This window comes from Miniopterus schreibersii (assembly GCF_964146895.1).
Source record: "Miniopterus schreibersii genome assembly, chromosome: 13".
NCBI lineage: Eukaryota > Metazoa > Chordata > Mammalia > Chiroptera > Miniopteridae > Miniopterus > Miniopterus schreibersii.
This window is the reverse complement of record NC_138113.1, coordinates 12,527,051-12,550,528: the sequence shown is the minus strand read 5'-3', so window position 1 is coordinate 12,550,528 and position 23,478 is coordinate 12,527,051. Positions and strand designations below refer to the sequence as shown.

Genomic DNA, 23,478 nt, shown 5'->3' with positions numbered 1-23,478 from the left:
GAATAAAACAGTTGATGAGGCCTGGCCAGTGTTGCTCAGTAACTGAGCATTGACCTATGAACCAGGAGGTCACGATTCAATTCCCGGTCAGGGCACATGCCCGGGTTTCAGGCTCAATCCCTAGTAGAGGGTGTGCAGGAGGCAGCTGATCAGTGACTCATCATTGATGTTTCTATCTCTCTCTCCCTCTCCCTTCCTCTCTCTCAAATCAATAAAAACATATTAAAAAGCAAACAAGCAGTTGATGAATAAATACTTGTTCCTTTCGGTATAGGATCTGTATATCCTAAACCAGGGCTTCAGGGCTTTCTTTCATCAAAGGACAGGGTAAAAGCACATTTCCATTTACAACTCCCTGAAGTCAAGTGTTGCACTTTTCATCCACAATCCCTCAAAGACCTGCTTCAAAGCAAGCTGACTGGCAGAGCCCTATTCCCTGGGTGCACTCTGATTTCCTGTTGAGATACAAAACCTAAAATATAGTGTTACTACTATTGATATCTACAGGAACTAGTTTGAATAAAATATAATGCTTCTGTTCTGCTTTCTGTAAATATCTCTTCAAATTGGGGCTGGCATTCTCTCCCAATTCATTCCATATAACCTTTCATCGGGGACTTGGTTCTCAATGCTTTCACCATTTCCTTAGTCCTAAGTAGTTGCTGAAAGACTTGTGTGGCAGTTGATTTTTACCAGAAAGGCAGGATTTCATGAAAGGGGGCAGTGAGGCATAATAGTTAGGAATTTAGGCTCTAGTCTAGAGTCAGACCTGGGTTCAAATGTCGCTCTACCACCTTGGGCAAATTATTTAACCTCTCTAAGCCTTAGTTTCTTTAGCTGCAAAGTGGATAATAGTATTCGCCTTAAGGTTGGCTGTGAATATGAAATAAGATTATGATGTAAAATGCTTAACACATTGCCTGGAACATTTTAAACATCTAGTAAATCTTACCTATCATAAGGATCCAGGTAAAAGGACTTGAGAAAGGGGGGAGGGATGCTAGAAGGAAACTCTTACTTTATCCTATGGTAGACCCTATTTACCTTTCAATATGAGTGAACCAATAAAAATTATGCTTGGAGGTATTGCAAGGGGATAGACTATAAATTCAGTCAAATTTGTGTAGTGATTACTAAGGCCAGGAAATGGAACAATGACTGAGGCATGATCCTTACTTTCTTTAAGAGTCTAAAGAGTCTAATTTCTCTTTAAGTAAAACTTCAGTGGCCACTGTTAACCTCATAAGGATGTTGTAAAAATAAATAGGTGAAATTCTGAAATAGTGTGGGTCTCATAGAATTAGAAAGAACCATAAGAAATCTGTCAGTCCTGTCTTCAGATGGGTGAAAATATGGAAGACTTTATAAGAAGTAAAAAGGATCACTATTCTGGTTCTATTTCAAATTGAAAAATGTCAGAGAAATACGGTATCTTATAAATATAATTTAAATAAAAATTGTGGTGTGATTGAAAGTATTTCTAGTTTATATGATTTTCTTTTTTTATGATTATTTTCTAACATAAAATACCATTGTTCAAAGCTACTTAAATCCCAACAAAAATGAAGTATGCAAATAAATTATGGTACTTGTACCATGTCATGATTTAAAATCAAGTTTCAAAGACTAAATAATCACATGGGGAAATGCTTTATGATAAGTGAATAGAAGCAGGCCTAGATATACTATGGTTCTAACTTTTAAAAAAAATACAAAGTAGAAAAAGAGTATAGTATTCCAAAGCTCTAGTAATCAAAATGGTATGGTATTGCCCTAACTGGTTTGGCTCAGTGGCTAGAGTGTTGGCCTGTGGACTGAAGGGTCCCGGGTTTGATCCAGCCAAGGGCACATACCTCAATTGCAGGCTCGATCCCTGGCCCTAGTCAGGGCCAGTTTGGGAGGCAACCAATTGATGTGTCTCTTTCACATGGATGTTTGTTTTTCTTTCTCTCTCTCTCTCCCCACCTTGCACTCTCTCTGAAAAGCAATGGAAAAATATCCTCTGGTAAGGATTAAAAAAAATTTCTTTTAAGTGGTCTGGTATTGGCATAAAAACAGACACATAGATCAATGGAACAGAATAGAGTCCAGAAATAAACCCACACATCTATGGTCAATTAATTTACAACAAAGGAACCAAGAATATATGTAAAACTGGGGAAGGATAATGGTGTTGGAAACACTGCAAAAGAGGTAAACTGGACCACTATCTTACACCATGCACAAAAATCTGCTAGCAAAAGACTTAAATGTAAGATCTGAAACCATAAAACTCAGAATACAGGAGGTAAGCTCCTTGACATAGGTCTTGGCAAAGGCTTTTTTGATTCGACACCAAAAGCAAAGAGGCAAAAAAAAAAAAAAAAAAAGTGAGACATCATACTAAAAAGCTTACAGCAAAGGAAACTCAACAAAGTGAAAAGGCAACCTATGGAATGGAGATCTGATAAGGAGTTAAAATGAAGAGTTATTCAAATATATAAAGAACTCATACAGCTCAACAGAAAAAAAAAAATTTAAAAATGGGCAGAGATGAACATTTTTCGAAAGAAAACATACAAATGGCCAACAGGTACATGAAAAGGTGTTCAACATCACTAATCAGGGAAATGCAAATCAAAACCACAATGAGGTATTTCACATCTGTTAGAATGGCTATTGTCAAAAAGACAAATAAGTGTTGGTGAGGATGTGGAGAAAAGAGAGCCCTTGTACGCTGTTGGTGGTAATGTAACTTGGTACAACCACTATGGAAAACAGTATGGAGGCTCCTCAAGAAACTAAAAATAGAACTACCATATGATCCAGCAATATCACTTCTGTGTATTTATCTGAAGGAAACAAAATCACTATCTTGAAAAGACATCTGCACCCCCATGTTTATTGTCACATTATTTACAATAGTCAAGACATGGAAATAACCAAAATGTGCATTGACAGATGAATGGATAAAGAAACTGTGCCACACGTATACAATGGAATATTATTCAGCCAAAAAAAAAAAAAGAAATCCTGCCATTTTCGACAACATGGATGGGCCTTGAGGCAGGATGCTGAGTGAATTAAGTTAGAGAAAGAGAAATACTTTCATTTATATGTGGAATCTAAAAAACAAACAAAAACCTAAATTGAACTCACAGATACAGAGTACATATTGGTGGTTTCTAGAGGTGAGGGTTACGGGGGTAGGCAACATGGATGAAGGTGGTCAAAAGGTACAACTTCCAGTTACAAGACAAATTAGTCCTGGGAATGTAATGTACAGCATGATGACTACAGTTAACAATACTGTATTGTATATTTGGAAGTTGCTAACAGAATAGATCAAAGTTCTCATCACAAGAAAAGAATTGTAACTCTGTGGTGATGAATGTTAACTTATTGTGGTAATCATTTTGCAATATATACACATCAAATCATGTTGTACACCTAAAACTAATACAATGTTGTATCTCAATTATATCTCGATTTTTAAAAGTGTATAGAAAAAAAGAAGGGGTAAGACAAAGAACTTCTGTGTTTTTCAACCTTATAGCATAGTGCTATTAGACTTTTTTAAAAAAAGCATAAAAGAAAACCAATAGCTAATCAAACTAGGTGACGAGATTATAAGTAAATTTATTTCCTTCTTAAAACTTCTTTTGAATAAACATTTCAAATGCTTTTAAAATACTTAATACTTAAAATACTTGAGACCCATGGTGATTAAGTTTCACTTTAACATAAATCACATTAAAAATCTTTGAGTTCAGGTGAGCTACCAGAAAAAAAAAAAAGTAACACAAGACAAAGTAACTGAAAAGGGGAAAACTTTCAATATTAATTTAACTCATACTGTTATTATGTATCCCTGCCTCTAGGTCAATAACTTGGATTTAATAACTTGCATAAATCTAATTCTGACATATCACTAATTCATACCTTGAGGATAACTATAAGCTTGAGAAGGATCAACTATCGTGCCCATTGAGAATGAGTTGTGTGATTCCTGAGAATGTTTTTCTATCACCTCTACTGTATCACTGGATAAAGATGATGATGAAGACAATCCCAGTCTAACATATCTTCCTTTTTTACCACAGAGTGAGCAATCTACCGGTGTGGCACTAGGTCCCCTGGGCAGTTGAACTTCATCTCTGTTGTAGTTTCTAACAGCTCCACTGTGATGCACAGAACGTTCTCGTTGCCATATGTAATGGGTTGGAGCAATGGCCATAACCTATAGTGGAAAGCTTTCTTTTAGAATTTTAATAAGTTTTTGAAATTTTGTAAAACTAAGTACAAAAAATATAACTTAAGAACAGCTATCTCTAAAACTAGATTTAAAAATCTAAGTTACCAGTGTAGGGGGGAAAAAAGTTATCTCCAGATACAGCAATATTTACCTATAAAGTGATTCATTGCTTGGATCCTTGACAATAATTGAAGGTATTTAAATTATTTCAAATAAGAAATAAACTTTCCAGGTTTTTCAATCCTGAGTATTTTAAGTTTGTGAAAGACAATACAGTTATCCCCAATTAACTTTGGAATGTACTGGGCTGAAAAGAGTATGTTTAATTGAGGTTTCCAACTATGTATGTTAGGCTAATCTTAAAATATCTGCAATTATGGTAAGGGATATGGTAAGAACAGTTTCTCATTATGTTCCTCAGTTTCCTCATCTGTAACATGAAGAGAATGTGTCTATTATAAGGGGTTGTGAGCATTACATGAATTCTTTATAAAGCACTTAAGATTCCTCACTATGTACGTATCAGTCATTGTTGTCTAAGGTTTGTTAGATAAAACACTGCCTTTAGAGTCAGGATAGACTTAGTTTCTTATCCTAGCTCTGCCACTAGCTAGCTGTATGATACTGGGCAAGTTACTTAACCTTTCTGAGGCTCAATTTCTTTATATCTATAATGGGGATACTATTTGCCTCAGGATTGTTCTGAGGGTTAGATATGTGTAAAATCTGTATCACATTATAAGCAACTGGCAAATGGTAGCTATTTAAGAAGTCAAGCTAGGGAAGTGTACCTATACGCTGGCCTCATGATATCCAAAACTCTTAAGCAGAATGTTAGGATGTTACTTATAAGCAAAAATGTTTAGTTGGAGTTATCAGTGACCCAAAGTAAATGAAAATTGTAAAATTTAAGAGTTAGTGCCCTATTGTCTAGACCAGTGCTTTTCAAACTGTTCTGAGGAGGCCTGAGGTTTCACAGACTATATTGGGGGGTCCTAGGAGGGGCTAAGGGAAATAGGCAGAGAAGCTCAGTTTGGGGGGTTGTATGTAAAATTTTTGGAAAGAAAAAGGCTTTTGCTGTTAATACCTTAAAACCCCCAAATCAAGACCAGTTCCCTCTGAAAATGGGATTACTGTAGCCTTCCCCAAGATAATGGCATAAAGAATGTTAGTTATGATCATTTTTATAAAGTATATTTTAGATTGACTTCTTAAATTCTTCAAAATAGTTTTCAACCAAGACATGCAATAAAGTTACACATATTTAAAAAGGCAGTAGTAAATAAAGGTGTTAACTCTATAAATATATCTACAATATAAAATTAGATTCAGAGTTACCTAAGTGAGAAAGTAGAATTTCTTATCAGAATTTTTTATTCCTTCTATATTTATTTTTCAACACTTCAATATCTTTATTTCCCATGTCTGGAATGTCTTCTCCCTTTGTCTTAATATTACCTTTCCCTCAATGCCCAGCATAAGTCCCACCTTTCTAAAAACTCCAGCTTTCATATTTTCTTATTAATGCTATATTAGGACTTTTAGCATATAAGTGTCTAGTACTCAGATATATCTTTTTATAAATATAACCTATTCTCCTGAAAGCCTCCTCTGTGCAGGAATAGTCTCTCTCATATACCTCTCTGTCAAATGCCCTCCACATAATATTATGTAGTCATTAAATATTTCTAATGATAAAAGTTAAGGACTAGAGGCCACTGACATTATGAACCTTCAATAACATGATTTTTATAGGAATCTTATAGCGAAGTCTAGTGAGAAGAGCAGAGGGAAATATAAAGGATACAAAATAGGTTTGGTAAACTGTCCTTTCTGCAATAAGCTAGGCATAGTAGTCTCTCCACATGCTAACCCAGCTAGGAAAAAAATGTATGCACACACACTTGTTTACTTTTAAATATATAGGGTGTCCCCCCAAAAATGTATATACACACTTTGAATAATTATAAAAGCAGTATTTATTAAAATACATTTCATTTTCAAAATTGAGTTATCAGCACCCTGGCCGGTTCGGCTCTGGTTGGAGCATCGGCCCACAGACTGAAGGGTCTCAGATTTGATTCCGGCCAAGGGCACATACCTAGGTTGCAGGCTCAATACCCAGCCCTAATGGTCAGGGCACATGCTGGAGGCAACCAACCAGTGTGTCTCTCTCACACTGATGTTTCTTTCTCTCCCCCCTTCCACACTCTGTAAAAAGCAATGGAAAAAATATCCTCTGGTGAAAGTTAAAAAATAAATAAAAATCGAGCTACCAGCTGTTAAAGTGTGTATACATTTTTGGGGGATACCCTGAATATTATGCTATAATATAAACATATTTTATACACAGAGTGGTATTGTGATAACAACAGAAAACTGTACCAAGGTTAAGACAGCAGGATTTTGGTCTTAATTCTATTAGCTCTATGACCTCAGGCAAATTAATTAACTTTCTGGGTAATAAGGGGTCTTGTATATATTAGAAACAGGTCACTTACAGTCATCAAATTCTATGATTCTATGAAAGTGACATCATTGAAGCATTGGTGTTTGACCTACTAGAAAGGTTATCCTAGATTTTACTTTATCTTACTCTTCTGTCATTTTTAGTGATTTTATTTTTTTGGTGTCATTTGTGGGTGTTTCTAAAATACAATACTTGGCCTTCTGGTGTGTTTTTTGTTCATTTGTTTATATATATATGTACTTCTCTGTAACCTCAAGAGGTAGTATATTGTCTTATTAGCACTGACTCTGGAGTCAGACTGACTAGGTTTGAATACTGGTATGCTGCTTTACTGATTGTGTGACCTTGGAGAAGTCATTGAGCCTCTGTATGCTTCAGTTTTCTCACCTGGGATTACCTAGCTCGCTATAGAATTGTAAGTTAATACATGTGTGGTACTTAGAACAGTGCTTGTGGCAAGTGCTCAAAAATATTAATATTACTGTCACCTTGGATCTCTTCTCTACCACACTAAACATCACTGTATGTGATGACTCATTTTACTCGTACCTTTTGACAATTCACTGAACTATCCAATTATCACCTTAAATTCATGCCCAATACCAAATTCCTTATCTTCCCAATAAATGAGTTTGCATAATAGAAGCCATCACTTTTTGTTATGTAGGTTTGAAACTCTGTCAGCTCACTCTCCCATATGCCCTATATCCAACAGGTCACCAAATAATAACTTTGTAACAGTGTGTTTTTGGCATTAAATTTACACCTTGCTTGCTGATTTAGGGCAAGTGTAGCAGTCTCCGGCACCTTCCCTATATTGGGTCTCTTCTGTATACTGTCATTGGATTATTTTGCTCATAACATTGCTTATATCACATCATTGTTTTCTAAATTCTTAATCTGGAATCAAGTCGTAGCTGACAGAGAAATCAGCTTTAATCACCTCATCTCTTTCCAAGAAAGGATTTGAGACAGTTGAAAAAAAGAGCAAATGAAATTTTTTTTCATTAAACTAGGACCTGAATATACCTGAAGTGGGAAAGCAGACCAGTAATAAAGGGTAAGAGTTAATGTGGTTAAGGATAAACGTTGGCTCTTAGCTTCTCTGCACAGCCAGGGTTTAAACAATAGGAGGCAAATCACAAAATTCACATTATCTCAAAGGAGAGAATAAGTTCTTTTGACAGTGGCATATAAAGGAAATAATACCGAATTTAAACACTAGCTGGCCCTGCCACTTATTAACTGAATGACCATGGACAAGTCACCTTTCTATGCCAGTTTCTTCATATATAAAATGGCGAATACTTATGCTACTTAATCCCTGAGATAAAATAACAGAAGTAAATGCATTTTCTAAACTAATCAATGAGAGATGGAGGCTAGATGTCAGAGAAAACAGAACACTATGAAGTCATTAGTCATGAGGTCAAGTTTTGACTGAATGCAAGGTCTTGAGTAAATCTCAGCCTTGTTGGTGCTGTTTCATCAGCCTTAAAATGAGAATGCTACAACCCTCACAGGCATCTTTGTGAGGATGTATGAAAACATTTATGAATTCATAAAGTACAATGCAAATGTAGAGTATTACTATTGTAGCTACTATCACAATGGGTTTATCTTACAATATGAAACTAAAGAAGTAGCTTGGAAGTATATCAGTACCAGGCTCTCAATAACAAATGCATAGAGTACTTAACTAAATTTCTAAGCATGTCTTGCTACTTTAAAGCAGCAACTTCAGGGAAAGGATGATGTAATACTTCTTTATAATAAGTATTATATAATACTGAAGTAGGTGTCTTACTCATAAACTAGTTGTTGAATGAATACTTAGGAGAACAAGACAAAATCTTACTAGGTAGCTAGCTACCTTTCCTCTACACCAACATGATCCAAGTATACCTGGTTGGAAGAGGAAAAAAAAAAAAAAGCTTATCTGCCACTAAAGTAAGTGCTAAGTGAGCTCAGTGAAAAATTGTTTTAAAGTGGTTTTTTTTTCTGTTTCATGGATAAGCAGGTATGAAAAAGAACTGGAAGCCTTAAGTTTCAATCATTCTGACAGCAATATTTGCTGAGTATCTACTATATGCCAGGCACTGTTTTAGGCATTGGAGATACAATAAGAACAAAGTAAAAACCTTGCCCTCTTGGAATTTATATTCGAGTACAGGGAAATAGACATTAGCAAGATAAATAAAACACAGTATGTTATATGATGGTTAAGTGCTATGAAGAAAAACAGGAAAAAGGATACTGATTAATAGTGGGAGGTACTACTTGCTATTTTAACAGCTTTATTGAGATAACTCAAGTACCATACAATTGACCCATTTAAAGTGTACAATTTAATGGCTTATTGTATATTCACAGTTGTACAATCATTACCATAGACAATTTAAGAACATTTTCATCATGCCATAAAGAAAGCAGTCACATCCCATTCCTCCCTCCCCTCACCCCCTGGCAACCACTAATCTATTTTCAATTTTTTTTTTAAATTTAAAAAATATGTATCTTTATTGATTTCAGAGAGAAGGAGAGGGTGAGAGTTGAAACATTAATGATGAGAGTCATTGATCGGCTGCCTCCTGCACGCCCCCGACTGGAGATCAAGCCCGCAACCCGGGCATATGCCCTGACTGGGAATCGAACCACAATTTCCTGGATCCTAGGTTGATGCTCAATCACTGAGCCATGCCCGGCCAGGCTCAGTCTCTTTTGTTTATTCCGGACATTTATATAAATAGAATCATACAATGTGTGGTCCTTTGTACTGGGTTCTTTCACTTAGCATAACATTTTCATGTTTCATCCATGTTACAGCATTATCAGTACTTCATCCCTTTTAATTGCCAAGCAATATATCATTGTATGGACATACCATATTTTGTTTATTCATTAGTTGTTGGACATTTCTATTATAAATAATGCTGCTGTCATCATTCATATACAAGTTTTTGTGGACACGGTTCTCATTTCTTAGCTATATAACTAGGAGTGGAATTGCTGGGTCATACGGAACTCTATGCTTAGCTTTTTGAGGAAGTGCCAGACTGTTTTCCAAAGCAACGACACCATTTTACATTCCCAGCAGAAGTGTATGAGGGTTTGAATTTCTCCACATTCTTACCAACACTTGTAATCATCTGTCTTTTTATGACAGCCATCCAGATAGGTATGAAGTGATATCTTCTTGTGGTTTTGATATTGCATTTCTCTGATGGCTAATGATGTTGAGCACCTGTTCATGTGTTTTGCCCATTGTATATCTTCTTTGGAGAATTGTCTATTCAGGTCCTTTGCACATTTAAAAATTGGGTTTCCTTTTTATTATTGAGTTGTAAAAGCTCTTTATATATTCTAGATCCAAATCTCTTATCAGACAGATGATTTGCAAATTTTTTCTCCCATTTTGTGGGTTGTCTTCACTTTCTTGATGGTGTCCTTTGAAGGACAAGTTTCATACTTTGATGTCCACTTTGTCTTGTATTTTCTTTTGTTGCTTGTGCTTTTGGTGTTGTATCTAAGAAACTGAATCCAAAGTCATAAAGAGTTACCCCTGTGTTTTAAGAGTTTTATAGTTTTTAGTTCTTATAGTTAGGTCTCTGATCCATTTGGAGTTAGTATTTTTATATGAAATAAAGTAGGGGTCCAACTGCATTCTTTTGCATGTGGATATCTAGTAGTCCCAGCACCATTTGTTAAAAAGACTATTCTTTCCCTACTGAATTTTCTTGGTACCCTTGTCAAAATTTAATTGAACATAAATGTGAGGGTCTATTTCTGGACTTTTCTGTTTATCCCATTGAGCAAGATACTACTCAATATAGGGTGGTAAGGAAAGGTTTCTCTGAGATGACATTTAAGCAGAGTCCTGAATGAAGTGAGGAAATGAAACATACTAATGGGGGAAAACCATTCCAGGGAATGGGAATGGCAAATACAAAGACCTTGAAGTGGGAGTGTGCTTGGTGTGTTTGAGGAACAGCAAGGAGGCCACTGTGCCTTGAGTGGAGTGAGCAAGGGTGGGAGATGAAGTCAAAGAGATAGGAGAGTTGGCAGACTGTGTAGAGCCACGATAAGGGCTTTGCCTTTTACTCTGTGTGAGATGGGAGGCCTCAAGGCTTTTTAAAAATTTTTTAAAAATATATCTTTATTGATTTTAGAGGAAGGGAGAGGGAGAGAGAGAGAGAGAGAAACATCAATGATGAGAGTTATTGATCGGCTGCCTCCTGCTGCACGCTCCCTGCTGGGGATTGAGCCCACAACCCAGGCATGTGTCCAGGGAATCCAACCAGCAACCCCTGGTACACCAGCAACCGTCCAGGACGACACCCAACTGAGCCACACCAGCCAGGGCCCTTGAGGTTTTTGAGTAGAGGAGTCATGATTTGACTTACCTCCTAAAAGATTTACTCTGGCTGCTGTATGAAGAATAGACTATAGGGAAGAAAGATTATGAGAGAGACTATTTGAAATGCTATGGCAATAATTGAGGCAAGAGATAACAATCAAAGTAGGTTTTAGTGGTGGTGGTGGTGAGAAGTGGCAGGAAAATGAATAATTTTTTAAGATATGGATGTGAGAAAAAGAAAAGTCTAGGGTGACAGTTTCTTGGCCTGAACAACTAGAAGGATGAAGTTACCATTTATTAGCATGTGGAAGATTGCAGGAGGAACAGGTTTAGAAGTCTATGTGGGAAAATAAAAATTCAATTTTTGCCATGTTAAGTCTGAGGTATCTACTATAGTGATAATGAAGTATGAATAGGACATTTGATTTGCAGAACTGAAATTAGTGGAGATCTGTTAGTTCTCCCTTTTGAATCCTTGAGAGACTAAACTTTTCTGTAAACTTTTCTTTTTCATTACACAACTGAGTTTACAGCTGTCTGAAACTTTTTAGTCTTTTACACATACATCATTAAGTCACTCCATTCTCTCTGGTTCTTTAATGGTCTGGTGCCAGCAACTGTGGTAAATCCAGCTCCAATAGTGTAAAGTTGTTGTAATTTAAAAAATACTAGTTGTATCTTAGGAGTAGATGGGCAGTCTGCCATAAGGTGAGTATTGCCTGTCCTGGACTTTCGCTTCCAGTGTCCCTTCCATGCTCTTAGTTGAGTGTTCCATGGGGCTTGAAGTGTTTACTTCGGAAAATCAGAGTGTTCAAATAAGGCTTTGCTTGGACTATCATGTCCAAGTATGGCAACAGGTGCACAAATTACTCCGCTTGACATGGGGAGGTAGTGACCAAAAAAAAAAAAAAAATAACAATACAGGACTCTTTCAATGCCCTGTAACTGGAATGAGTAATTTAAATCTTTTAATTAATCAGGATCCATTAAATTATGGTGGCCTTATACACCCAATTTTTCATATTTTTCTACTGAATTTAATCTTGTAAAGACTTGGTCTGCTGTACAGTTTTCTAAGTTATCTCTGAATCCTTGAATTTAAAATTTTTATTTTTAAATTTGTTTTTATTGATTTCAGAGAGAGGAAGGAAGAGGGAGAAATAGAAACATCAATGATGAGAGAATCGATTGGCTGCCTCCTGCATGCCCCCTACTGGGGATCGAGCCCACAACCCAGGCATGTGCCCTGACCAGAATTGTCACCTCTAGGTTCATGGGTCAACACTCAACCACTGGGCCCGGTGGGCAATCCTTGCATCTTCCCTAACACTGAACAATCCTATTTTAATCTACAAAAATGCATACTTGCTATATCTTTATAGCATTAATAAATATAATTAACATGGTTAGTTCTGGGTAGAGTTCTGTGACACACCCCTAAGTTCTCCCTTAGGTTTGACACTAATCCACTGTCTCTTTTGGCCTACAGTCCATTTAACTGGATATGACTTCATTTAATTATACCATTATCTAGCTCACATTTACCAAAGTTTTCTGAACTAGTACTGGCTTACAGTGACCACTGATTTCATTTAATTTTCTACTCTAGAATTTTTTAGTTTAAATCATTAGTTTTGTTCCTTATTGAAAACTAGGACATTAGATAAATAACCAATCTTTTAATTTTTAGTGTCTTTCTGCTTTATCTTAATAAAATCTGGCATCAAGGAACCTTTATGTATTCCATGTGAAAAAAGGTATGGTTTTTAAACATATTTAAATTTATATAAATTTTATATCATGCAATTCACATTTCAATCTTGGGACTTGAAATGTCATATATTTTATTTAATGAAAAGTATTATTCAACTCTAATGATATTACCATAAGATACTTTGAAATATGCACACTATCCTTTTCCAATATATTTGTGATCGTTTAGACAAGAGAAACACTAAAAAAAAATACTGCAGAATTAGGTTGCTCTGAAAAACAGAAATGACAATTTTAAATTCTTGTGGTATAAATTAAAAGATCGGCATTGCAATACACAAGTTGTATTCATGGTAATCATCAAAGCTAAGGGTCTACTCTTATATATACAAAAAATAAAATGTTAGAAGCACATTAAAAAACAAGACAAGGAAAATTATATGAACAGAAGACAGGGATTACATATATAAAGTATTTTAAAATCTTACCTCCTCACAGCATCGCCTGCTTACAATAGCCCTATAGTCAATTCTATCCCACAGTTGGTCCCTTAACTTTAAGAAATTGGGGAACAATTTTCTCCAGTTTTTCCCTAAAGCCCATGGAAAAATTTCATATTTGGATTCTTCTTCGTCTTCTTCAACTGTATTAGCCAGATACCTAACAAAGAAGACCAACAACTCAAAAAAAGAAATAGATAAAGAATAGGAATGGGCAGTTCACAAAAAAATACAAGTCACTATAAATACACAAAGGATGTTGAACCTTACTATAATTAAAGAACAGATAAAAAATGGAGCTAGAGATACAGTGAATTTTACCTTAATGAGCTCTGAATATTTGTATATTCCTATAAATCCTGAGCTTTGTTCTAGGATGCAGTTACTTGGAAACAGTGTGATCCTTTCAGGTCTTGCTATTTTATGGTTTGTTAGGTGGACCTGGAGCAATGTTCAGTCTGGGGCTAATGATTCTCTACTAGTAAGGCAAGACCTTCTGAATACTCCATTCAATAACCTACGAATTACGAGTTTTTTCAGTTTGGCTGGTGAGAACAGACACTATTTCCAGCCATGGATGAATTTTAGGAATTGCTCCCCTCTAATCCTTTTTATGGCCTTTTGCCACAATAAGGTAGTTTCCTTATACACAAATGGAAATCAGTATCCTGCCAAATGCTTGAGAGGAATCAGGCATACACAGAAGCAGGAGAACACAACCCATAATAAGAATAATCAATCAATCAAAACTGACACACATGGTAGAAATATCAGACAAGAACATTAAAACAGTTATAACTATTCCAGATGTTCAAAAAGTTAAGACACACTTCTAGAGATGAAAAAACTATGTGTACAATGAAAAATACACTGAGTGGAATTAACAGCAGATTAAATATTGCAGCAGACAAGATTTGTGCATTGAAGACATAACACTATAAACTATCTAAACTAAACACACAGAGAAAAATAATAAACAAAGCATCAATGAGTAATAGACAACTTCAAGCAGTTTAATAAATGTGGAATTGAAGTCCCTAAAAGGTAGCAGGTGAACAGAAAAAAATATTTGAAGAAATAAATGGCTAAAAATTTTTAAAATTTGATGAAACCAACAAAGAAGCTCCTTGAAGCCCAAAGTACCAAGGCACATCATAATCAAGTTGTTCAAAACCAATGATAAAGAGAAATTTTTAAAAGCAGTCAGAAAAAAAAGGTAAGTTGAATAACACAGGAAAAGAGAGGAGAGTGGAGCAGATTTCCCATTGGAAACAATGCAAGCCCCACAAGGACTTTCCAAGACAAATGGACAACTTACAATAAGAAAATTACAAAACACTTAAGGCACCATGAACAGAAACAGACCCTGAAGTCAGAAGATACTGGAATTAATAGACAAACATCAAGAGGAAAAAAAGAGGCATTAAAAACAGTCAGAAAAGAAGGCAAATGATCCTAAGTGGAAGTTTGAGATGCAGGAAAGAACAGGAAGCAAGGATATAAATATGTGGGTAAATATAAACAAATGTTGAATGTATAAAAAATTAATACTTTTTGGACATCAGACAGAACTGCAGAATTGTAAAATAAGAGATTATAAATTAGGGAAGGCGATGATTGGAGTTAAAATGCTCAAGGTTGTGTAATTAAAAATAACTTAGGCCCAGCCAGCATGGCTCAGTGGTTGAACATCGACCTAGGATCCAGGAGATCATGGTTTGATTCCCAGTCAGGACACATGCCCAGGGTTTCGGGCTCATCCCCAGCAGGGGGAATGCAGGAGGCAGCAAATCAATGGCTCTCTCTCATCACTGATGTTTCTCTCTCTCTCTCCCTTGCTCTCTCTGAAATCAATAAAATATATAAAAAAATAGAACTTAGGTAATTGCTAAAAGGATATAGACTACGTAATTTCTAAACAAGTAGAGGCAAAAAAGGTGTCAAGAAATAAAAATTTAAAAATCTCAACAGAAAAAAAATAAAAATGGAGGGGAAAGAAGAAATGGAAAAAGTGGAACATATAGAAAGTACATAACAAGATGGTAGAAAAATATCCAAATATATAAGCAACAATAGAATATTATTCTGCAATGAAAATGAACTATAGCTATGCATACCATGTGCTATTCTGTACATATTTCACATTAAAAAAATTGTAAAGGTACAGAAGTATAGAGTACACTTCATGTAACATACATATTGGTTCATGTATACAGAATTATTTTTAGAATGTATACATATGAAACAGTTAATTGTCCTTGAGCAGGGAGGCCAAGGTATTGAAATAGGAGGAAGACTTATTTTAATTGTATACCCCCTTATGTACTTTTAAAAACCATGTGCATATTCATATTTTGTTACAATGTAAAATGACTACATATTATTTATCCTTCCTTAAAATAATTGTATTTTAATATTACCTTATTTTTTTTAATTTTTTTTTAATTGATTTCAGAGAGGGAGAGAGAGAGAGAAACATCAATGATGAGTCATTGATCGGCTGCCACCTGCATGCCCCCTACTGGGGATTGAGCCTGCAACCCCAGGCATGTGCCCTAATAGTTCTTAGTAAAGGGTACATAGAGTAGGAGATTGGTCCCTTTCATGCTTGCTGACTAAGTGAAACATGGAAAATCTAAAATGTACTATGGTATCCAGACATCATTATTTTACTCTAGATTCACAATTTTTCAGGCTCAATGTGATGAAGTATCTGCATTATATACATATAAGTCCTCCCTTTTTTTAATATATGTATTGATTTCAGAGAGAGGAAGGGAGAGGGAGAGAGAAAGATAAAAACATCAACGATGAGAGAGTTATTGATCTACTGCCTCCTGCACGCCCCCTACTGGGGACTGAGCCCAAAACCCGGGCATGTGCCCTGACCAGGAATTGAACCTCAATCTCCAAGATCATAGGTTGATGCTCAATCACCGAGCCATGTCAGCCGGGCTCCCTTCTAATTTGAAACAGTTAAGATTTTCTTGGAGCAGAGTCCATATTTTGCATAATAATTATGTTTATTCAAATAAAGAATTAAGAACCTCTTATATGTTAGCCACTGAAGGATGCAAAAACAGGTAAGATACCTGCTCCTTACACTTAAAGAGCCTACACTCAAGTAAAGGAGGTAACTGAGTATGAAACAAATAACTGTAAAACAGATATGGAAGAATGATAAAGTTCAGTGTTATAAGAATATATAGAAAGGAAAAGAACTTGAATTAGATCTATGGCTAAGTGAGAAACTAGAGAAGGACTACTGAGTCAGGCTATACGAAGCATGATTATATATAAAATGGAAATTATAATTCATGTTATTTTTAATATGAAGCTTATAATACAACATGCAATGTAACCTTACAAACTACTACATAGTAGTAAGTTGTAGTAAGTAACAATTGACACAGTGCTTTACTGGTAATAACTTTACCAAAAAAGTCAAACAAATCCAATTTCGGGTATCAAGTATGATTTACACTAAAGCTTCTTTTGGTTTGTTGTTAATTTTCAGGTGATAAAAAACCAGCAGAATAAATATTGCATCACCATACAAATATATTATACAATACTAAGAGACATGTTAACAGCATTATAGCTGGTTGTCAATGGCTGAATTTTGCCATTGGCCAGTCACACCTAAATTTGTGCCCCAGCTCTGATGCTTACTAACTTGTGATCTTGAAAAATACTTAATCTAAGCCTTAATTTCTCTATCTGTAAAATGGGGAAAATTAAAAAATGTATCTCATAGGAAAGATTAAATGAGTTTATAATAATTATTTTGTGGTGCCTTGCACTTAATACTCAGTATTAGCTAATACTATTATATTCCCCCAATTTAGCAACTGTCACCAAATTTTATATTAAATTCATTTTTCCCTATGTATGGGGAACTATGTCTCCTGAATGCATGCAGAGATCAATTTCTTTGACTGAATTAAGCATACTTTGAGTAAAAACTTATCCTATAGTGCTAACAGTTGTTTTGGTATTCAACTTAAATATTTTTATATGTAGTTCCCTAGTTAAGTACTTAAAATTATATTCATACATTTCCTACTGCAGTACTATATCCAGGTACTGGGTATAAAAGGTTTTGAGACTGAGATACATATTCTTAGTTTATATAGATTCTAGCAGAATTTTGACCTATGGATTGGAAAGCCATGTCATTAAAACCATTTACCAAATCACAAAGCTAGTATAAACTGTCTAATATAAAGTCAGTGGAAGAATGGAAAATAATATGCCTTGGTCAAAATACAGTGTGTTAAGTAAAACAATAATTGGATACTATAGGTATCAAATAAAAATAATGCCTATTTTATAGACAGAAATCCACAATGAGTATGTCCAGAGCATTTCCCGCAAGTTGTTCAATGTAAAAGAGCAATGATGATAATGATTTTTACTATAGATTAACTGGAAATTTCAAAGAAAATATTCTGGCTTAAAAAACTTAAGTGAAAAAGAGGACAATTTGTGACAATTTATATGAAACACTGAAAAATGTAAAAGTTACAACCAAGTTCAAGTGGAATAATAAATCTTAGGCATAAAGCAGGATAAGATCAGTGAAAAGAACATAAAATATCCTATTAAAGTAAAAAATGTATAACTTTTATATAGGAAGGTCTAGTCAAAGATATATATCAGGCTTTACACAGCCTCTGTTTGAAATAAAGTATCATATATGTTATAAGTAACTACCATAAAAATCACAGTAGAAAGCATACTTACAGAGCAATAAAGAAATTTATCCTGGTATGCTCATTTATAGTAAATTTAGCCCTCTTGAAATAAACAAAGGTCATAGCCAAAAGATACTATAGGGAAAAAAGTTAAAAGTTAATATTAATGTTTTGTTTTCATAAATAAAACTGCTTTAAAATAGTTTTCTTTAAGATGAATAATAAGCTAAAACAATAAAGCATTATTATCCTTACTACAGAATTACCTTTTTGAGTCCTTATTTTTTGGCTTCCTGTAATTCATGTGAACAGTGAGAAATAATTCTGACCATTTATCATGATTAAGATTATAACTAGAATGAACTCCTATATTTTATTGCCAATATTTTTGAACCCAAACCCCATTTTTTTCTATCTTAAATTTCAAACCTATAGAGAAGTTAAAATAATCATAAAATGAATAAACGTATTCACCTAGATTTACCAGTTGCTAACTGTTGCCACATTGGCTTGATGTGTATATACACATTTTTTTCCCCCTGAATCCTTTTAGTTACAGACATCCATATTCACTTTTTAACATAATCTTTTTAAAAAACTCCTAATAAAAAATGAGAATAACATGGCTTTATTTTCATTGAAAAAAAAGTGTTTTAAATTTATTACTAAAAAGACAGGCGTGGCTCAGCAGTTGAGCATCGACCTAGGATCCAGGAGGTCAAGGTTCGATTCCCAGTCAGGGCACATGCCTGGGTTGTGGGCTCGATCCCCAGTTGGGGGCGTGCAGAATGCAGCTGATCAATGACTCTCTCATCATTGATGTTTCTGTCTCTCTCTCTCCCTCTCTCTGAAATCAATAAAGATATATTAAAAACAAAAACAAAAAAACGACACATGTCTAGCCTGGTATTAAGACACTATGCCAGATTCTGGCTGTTTAACTTAAAAACAAGTTATAATATTGAGGTATTAGATTCCCTCTCATAAAATGCCTGTTTATCCTACCTTCATAGGATTGGCAATAAAGGAGATTCCAAGTTTTCAATGTAATAGTGTTAAAATACAATGCTCCTGGTTAGTTACTTTAAAAGCACTGCCCCCTGCTGTCCAACAACTTTAATTACTCTAATGCACTTAATATTGTCAAGTTTAAAACTACCCCGCAAAAATTGGATATTTGATATTAAGGCAGTACTGTTAATTTTTAAAAGTGTTAGTGACATTGTGATTATGTTTAAAAAGATATCATCTTCTAGAGATACATCTTGAAACATTTATGGATAAAATATTAGGATGTCTGCTTTTGGGGAGAAGGATTAGAAAAAACAAGAATGGCCCACAGTTGGCGGACAGGCACATGGAAGGTCTTTGTTTTAATCTCTACCCTAAGTTGCGTATGGCTGAAATTTTCCAAAACTAAAAAACAAAACTTCTCTAATTTTCTCTCTGTTATCTTAAACCTGATATTTTAAAAAGTTCACACCAATATTAACTTAGTGGGCATTTAATCATAAGCTAGTCTTCCATTCATTCCCTTGTCAGTTGGCACATTAAGTGTGATGTGAAATCATGCTGAATTTTCTGATATGATTACCTAGTCTAAGATGGCATTTACATTTAAGAAGCTAAAATCTTAACTGTTCAGCTAAATCAAAAGACTATAGAAACAGCACAGTCTGGTCCCTAGTATGCAAGTTAGCAGGATTTTTTTTTTTTTTAATGAAACATTGATTCATAAATAAAGAACATGATAAGCTAATTTTACTCTCCAAGATTATTGGGATTTGTTTTATCCAAATAACCTACAAAATATTAAAATATATAATAGACTGCTGTAAGTGGAATGAATCTCAGAATATTCTTTCTCCACAGCCTGAAAAAAGGTAATAATTCTGATCAAAACATATTAAGTCTATACTGGTTCTTATTTTCAAACAAACAGATATAATTCTTAAGGTCTTTTAAATCTAATCAATAATATCCTACAATTCCTCAAAATATAGAATGAATCTATAGTATATGTTAATTAAAAAAATTAATGTGTAAGGATTCCAATTTGAAGGAGCAATGCAGGATAGTTCTTTTCCTAAACTTAATCAATAAAAAGAAAATTCTTACAAGGTTTCATTAAAGTTCTGATGGTCCAGTAATATAGTAACATTGGTTAATGATTATACTGTTACTAAATTTACCTTGTCTGCAATTTTACAGCAGCAATCCATCCACAAGAAATCTTGAATTAAATCGTCATCTACAACAAAAGATAGCTATGACTTGTCTTTTAAAGAGAAAATATTTCCTTTTGAAGAATTTCTATATAAGGAGATTATAAATGACCCTTAGAAATCAAACAAAAATGGCTGGATCAGTGTTGTCTGAGGTGTAGTTTCAGTCCCCTTGGCTTATTTACCATTGCAGGCACTATACAAAAAGACACTGCTTTCTCCTCCGATTTACCATCTGATTTGCCTTAATATATAGCTCAGACTGGAGCAGGAATGGTAGAAGTTTTGATTTATTGAATATCCCAAAAGCTCTTTCAGAAATATGTATTGGGTAACTCTAGATTAGCTCTTTGTTATTTTCCAAAATCAATCTTTAACAGGTGGAAATGGAATCTGATACAGAATCAGGTGTGGCTCAGTTGGTTGAATGTCATCCCACGCACCAAGGGATTGCCAGGTCAATCTGGTCAGGGCACATGCCTTGGTTTCGGGCTCAATCTCCAGCAGGGGGTGTGCAGGAGGCAACCGATTGATGTTTCTCTCTCACACTGATGTTTCTCTCTCTCTCTCTCCCCCTCCTTCTCTAAGATTGGAAAAAAAAAAAAATTTAAAATTTTCTTCTGTCCTCTAAGCCAGGCAAGAATTTTTGTTCCCAACTCTCTCCTCTTACACACATCTGCATTTCTCTATAAACAAGGAAGTTTGTTATCTGACTCTACAGACTGTGGTATCTACTTGACTTCATTCTTACAGATATTTACCAGAATCTGTTTATCCTACCCTTTATTCTGTCTACCTTACTACTTTATCTCAAAAAAAAAAAAAAAAAAAAAAAAAATCCCTCCTCTCTTGGCCAGAAATACTTTAAAGAAGTTTCTTTTTGGTGATTTTTATCAAAGTAGCACTCACTGTCTCATGATCTGAAGAAATTCACACTCATTTTTACTATATGAGCACGACAATAAAGCAGTTAATTTTTAACAATATTCCCCAGATATAATACTGAAACTTCTCTAGGTTGACTAACCTTCCCAGTTTGCTCAGTTATAGCACTGAAGTTTTCTTGGGAAACCCCTGAAACTGAGTTGGCTTGGCTGAGATTTTATGTAGTATTTTACTTTAGGTCAAAGAAAACTCATGCTATGAATTTGAATTGCCCAGAATTTACATTTGACACTTGTATTTAAATAGTCTAGAAGTTAGATGAGTCTGAATTTCTAGTCCAAAAGAATCAAAACAAAATCCAACATTTAAAAAAAAGATTAAGTAAAATAAAAATAGATTTGGTTGGAAATGAGAAATCTGACAGAAAATAACAGCATCCTTTGATTATTATGAAAACGATAAATCTTTACATTCTCTCATTTTTAAGTAATCTCTAATTACCACTATTACAATAGTTTAAACCTACCAAATAATTTAAAGAAAGCAGTCATTTCCTGTCGCTGTATAACTAGACAGGGTCCTTTCGGGCGTTTAGACTTGTTGCTATTCTGCGCATTTTTTTCAGATGCTGGCCAACTATCTTTAAAAATAGGACGCTTCAGATTAATAGGTTTTTTAGGCTGATGTGATCTACTTGACCCAGATTTTACATGAACAGTGACAGTAGGTGGTGTCTCACAACACAGCTGATTATGCCTCATTTTGCTTTCCCCAGATTCCTGTAAAAACAGAACACAATTATTTATCACACTCTTACTCAGTTCTATATAAAAACAATTAATTGGATGATACCACCAGATACAGTCATGTGAAATGTTACTGAACTTGCTACTTAAAATGTGGCAGTGACTCACATGAAAAAGTGCTCTTAGAATTCAGTGCTAAGAAATGCTATGCTTCCTTTGGTTAACTGATATACCTCCTCTTCCCAAGAAATAAGACCCTGTATACCATTTTGCTTTGACTACGAGGGAACTCAAAACCAAATCTGAAAGTTAATTATAGAAACTATGCTGAGTTTACAACCTACTTGTGGCATTCTTTTTTCCTAATGATCTTTTATTTTACTTGTATTGACATAATTTTATCATATGGTTGTTATATGACACTTCAAAATTTTTTATAGAACAAGGCAAATAATTTCTGGAACTTAATTATAATCAATATCAAGTATTATATTAAAAAGCAATCCACACACACACAAAACATATTTTCCTGGTAAATTCCCTGATATGTTATGAAATTTACTTATCCAATAGCATTTATTGGTATTTATTGGAAAGTTAAAAATAATTCTAGCAAAGAGATAGATATATGGTACATGTACTTTGAGGGATTCTTGTAAACTGATCACTTCAATATTTACACTTGAGTGTATGAGCATGCTATTTGAGTGGCTGATTATAAGTGTAAATGAATGTACAGTGCTATAATCTAATAAAATTTGAAACAAAGTTTATCTATCAATATTTAACAATATGCATAATCACTACCATGTTTGGTGGTAATCAATTCATATATTACAGTTAGTATTACTTTTGTGGTCAAAACATTTATAGGGTATAAACGGAGGAATAAATAGGAAAAGCAGGAAACTACTCTAAGACCCTAATTAGAACCTTTGAATCCATAACTCAAAGTGACCCAAGCAGCCATGCCTCCCTTGGTGGTCAAGGAGTTAGGTACAGATTCTCCTTCCTCACCCTCAGAAACTTCCCTGCAGAAAGAAGGAATGGAAAATAAGGTTGGACTTAGTGGGCTAGATCAGTACTGTCCAATATAATGTGAGCCACATAAGTAATTATATATATATTTTTATAGTGTAATTTTATACTTTTAATGCCACATTTATAAAGTGCAAACAAGGGAATTTAATAATATATTTTACATAACCTAATATATAAAAAAATCATTTTTAACATGTAATATAAAAATTGAGACATTTTACTTTTTTTTATCCTGTCTAAAATCTGGTGTATATTTACACTTACAGTATATCTCAATTGGGATGTTAAATTTCCCACAGTTAAAGTGAAATGTAGTCCTACCAAAACAATGAAGTAGTCTGCAAGGAAAAAAAAATATTTCACATTCATTCAGTATTTAATTTTAAATGAAATAAAAGTAAAAATTCAATTCTTCAGTTGCATTAACCACATTTCAAGTGCTCAATAGCCACATGTGGCTAGTGGCTACCATATTGGAAAGTATAGGGCTAGATTATGAAGAACCAGGCAGAGGAAATTACATTTAATTGATTCTATAATTGCTTCTCTCTCTGCTTTGCTTCCCTCCTCTCCCCATATCTTTCTTCCTAGGTCTTAAGGTACAACCAAA

General features: G+C 34.5%; 1 protein-coding gene across 1 annotated transcript in view; it reads right to left on the bottom strand.

The window, feature by feature from the left end:
- SPDYA (speedy/RINGO cell cycle regulator family member A) overlaps nt 1–23,478 on the bottom strand; it is a gene marked incomplete at its 3' end in the record, with an annotated part of 31,877 nt that overhangs the window by 4,895 nt on the left and 3,504 nt on the right. Inside the window, exons 2-6 of the mRNA XM_081156876.1 lie at nt 21,608–21,860; nt 20,164–20,222; nt 18,021–18,106; nt 13,263–13,434; nt 3,922–4,219 (exon numbers count right to left, since the gene is read on the bottom strand). Of these exons, the coding sequence (XP_081013002.1) occupies nt 3,922–4,219; nt 13,263–13,434; nt 18,021–18,106; nt 20,164–20,222; nt 21,608–21,842 (850 nt within the window). The 5' untranslated portion in view covers nt 21,843–21,860. The remainder of the gene's footprint in view (nt 1–3,921; nt 4,220–13,262; nt 13,435–18,020; nt 18,107–20,163; nt 20,223–21,607; nt 21,861–23,478) is intronic.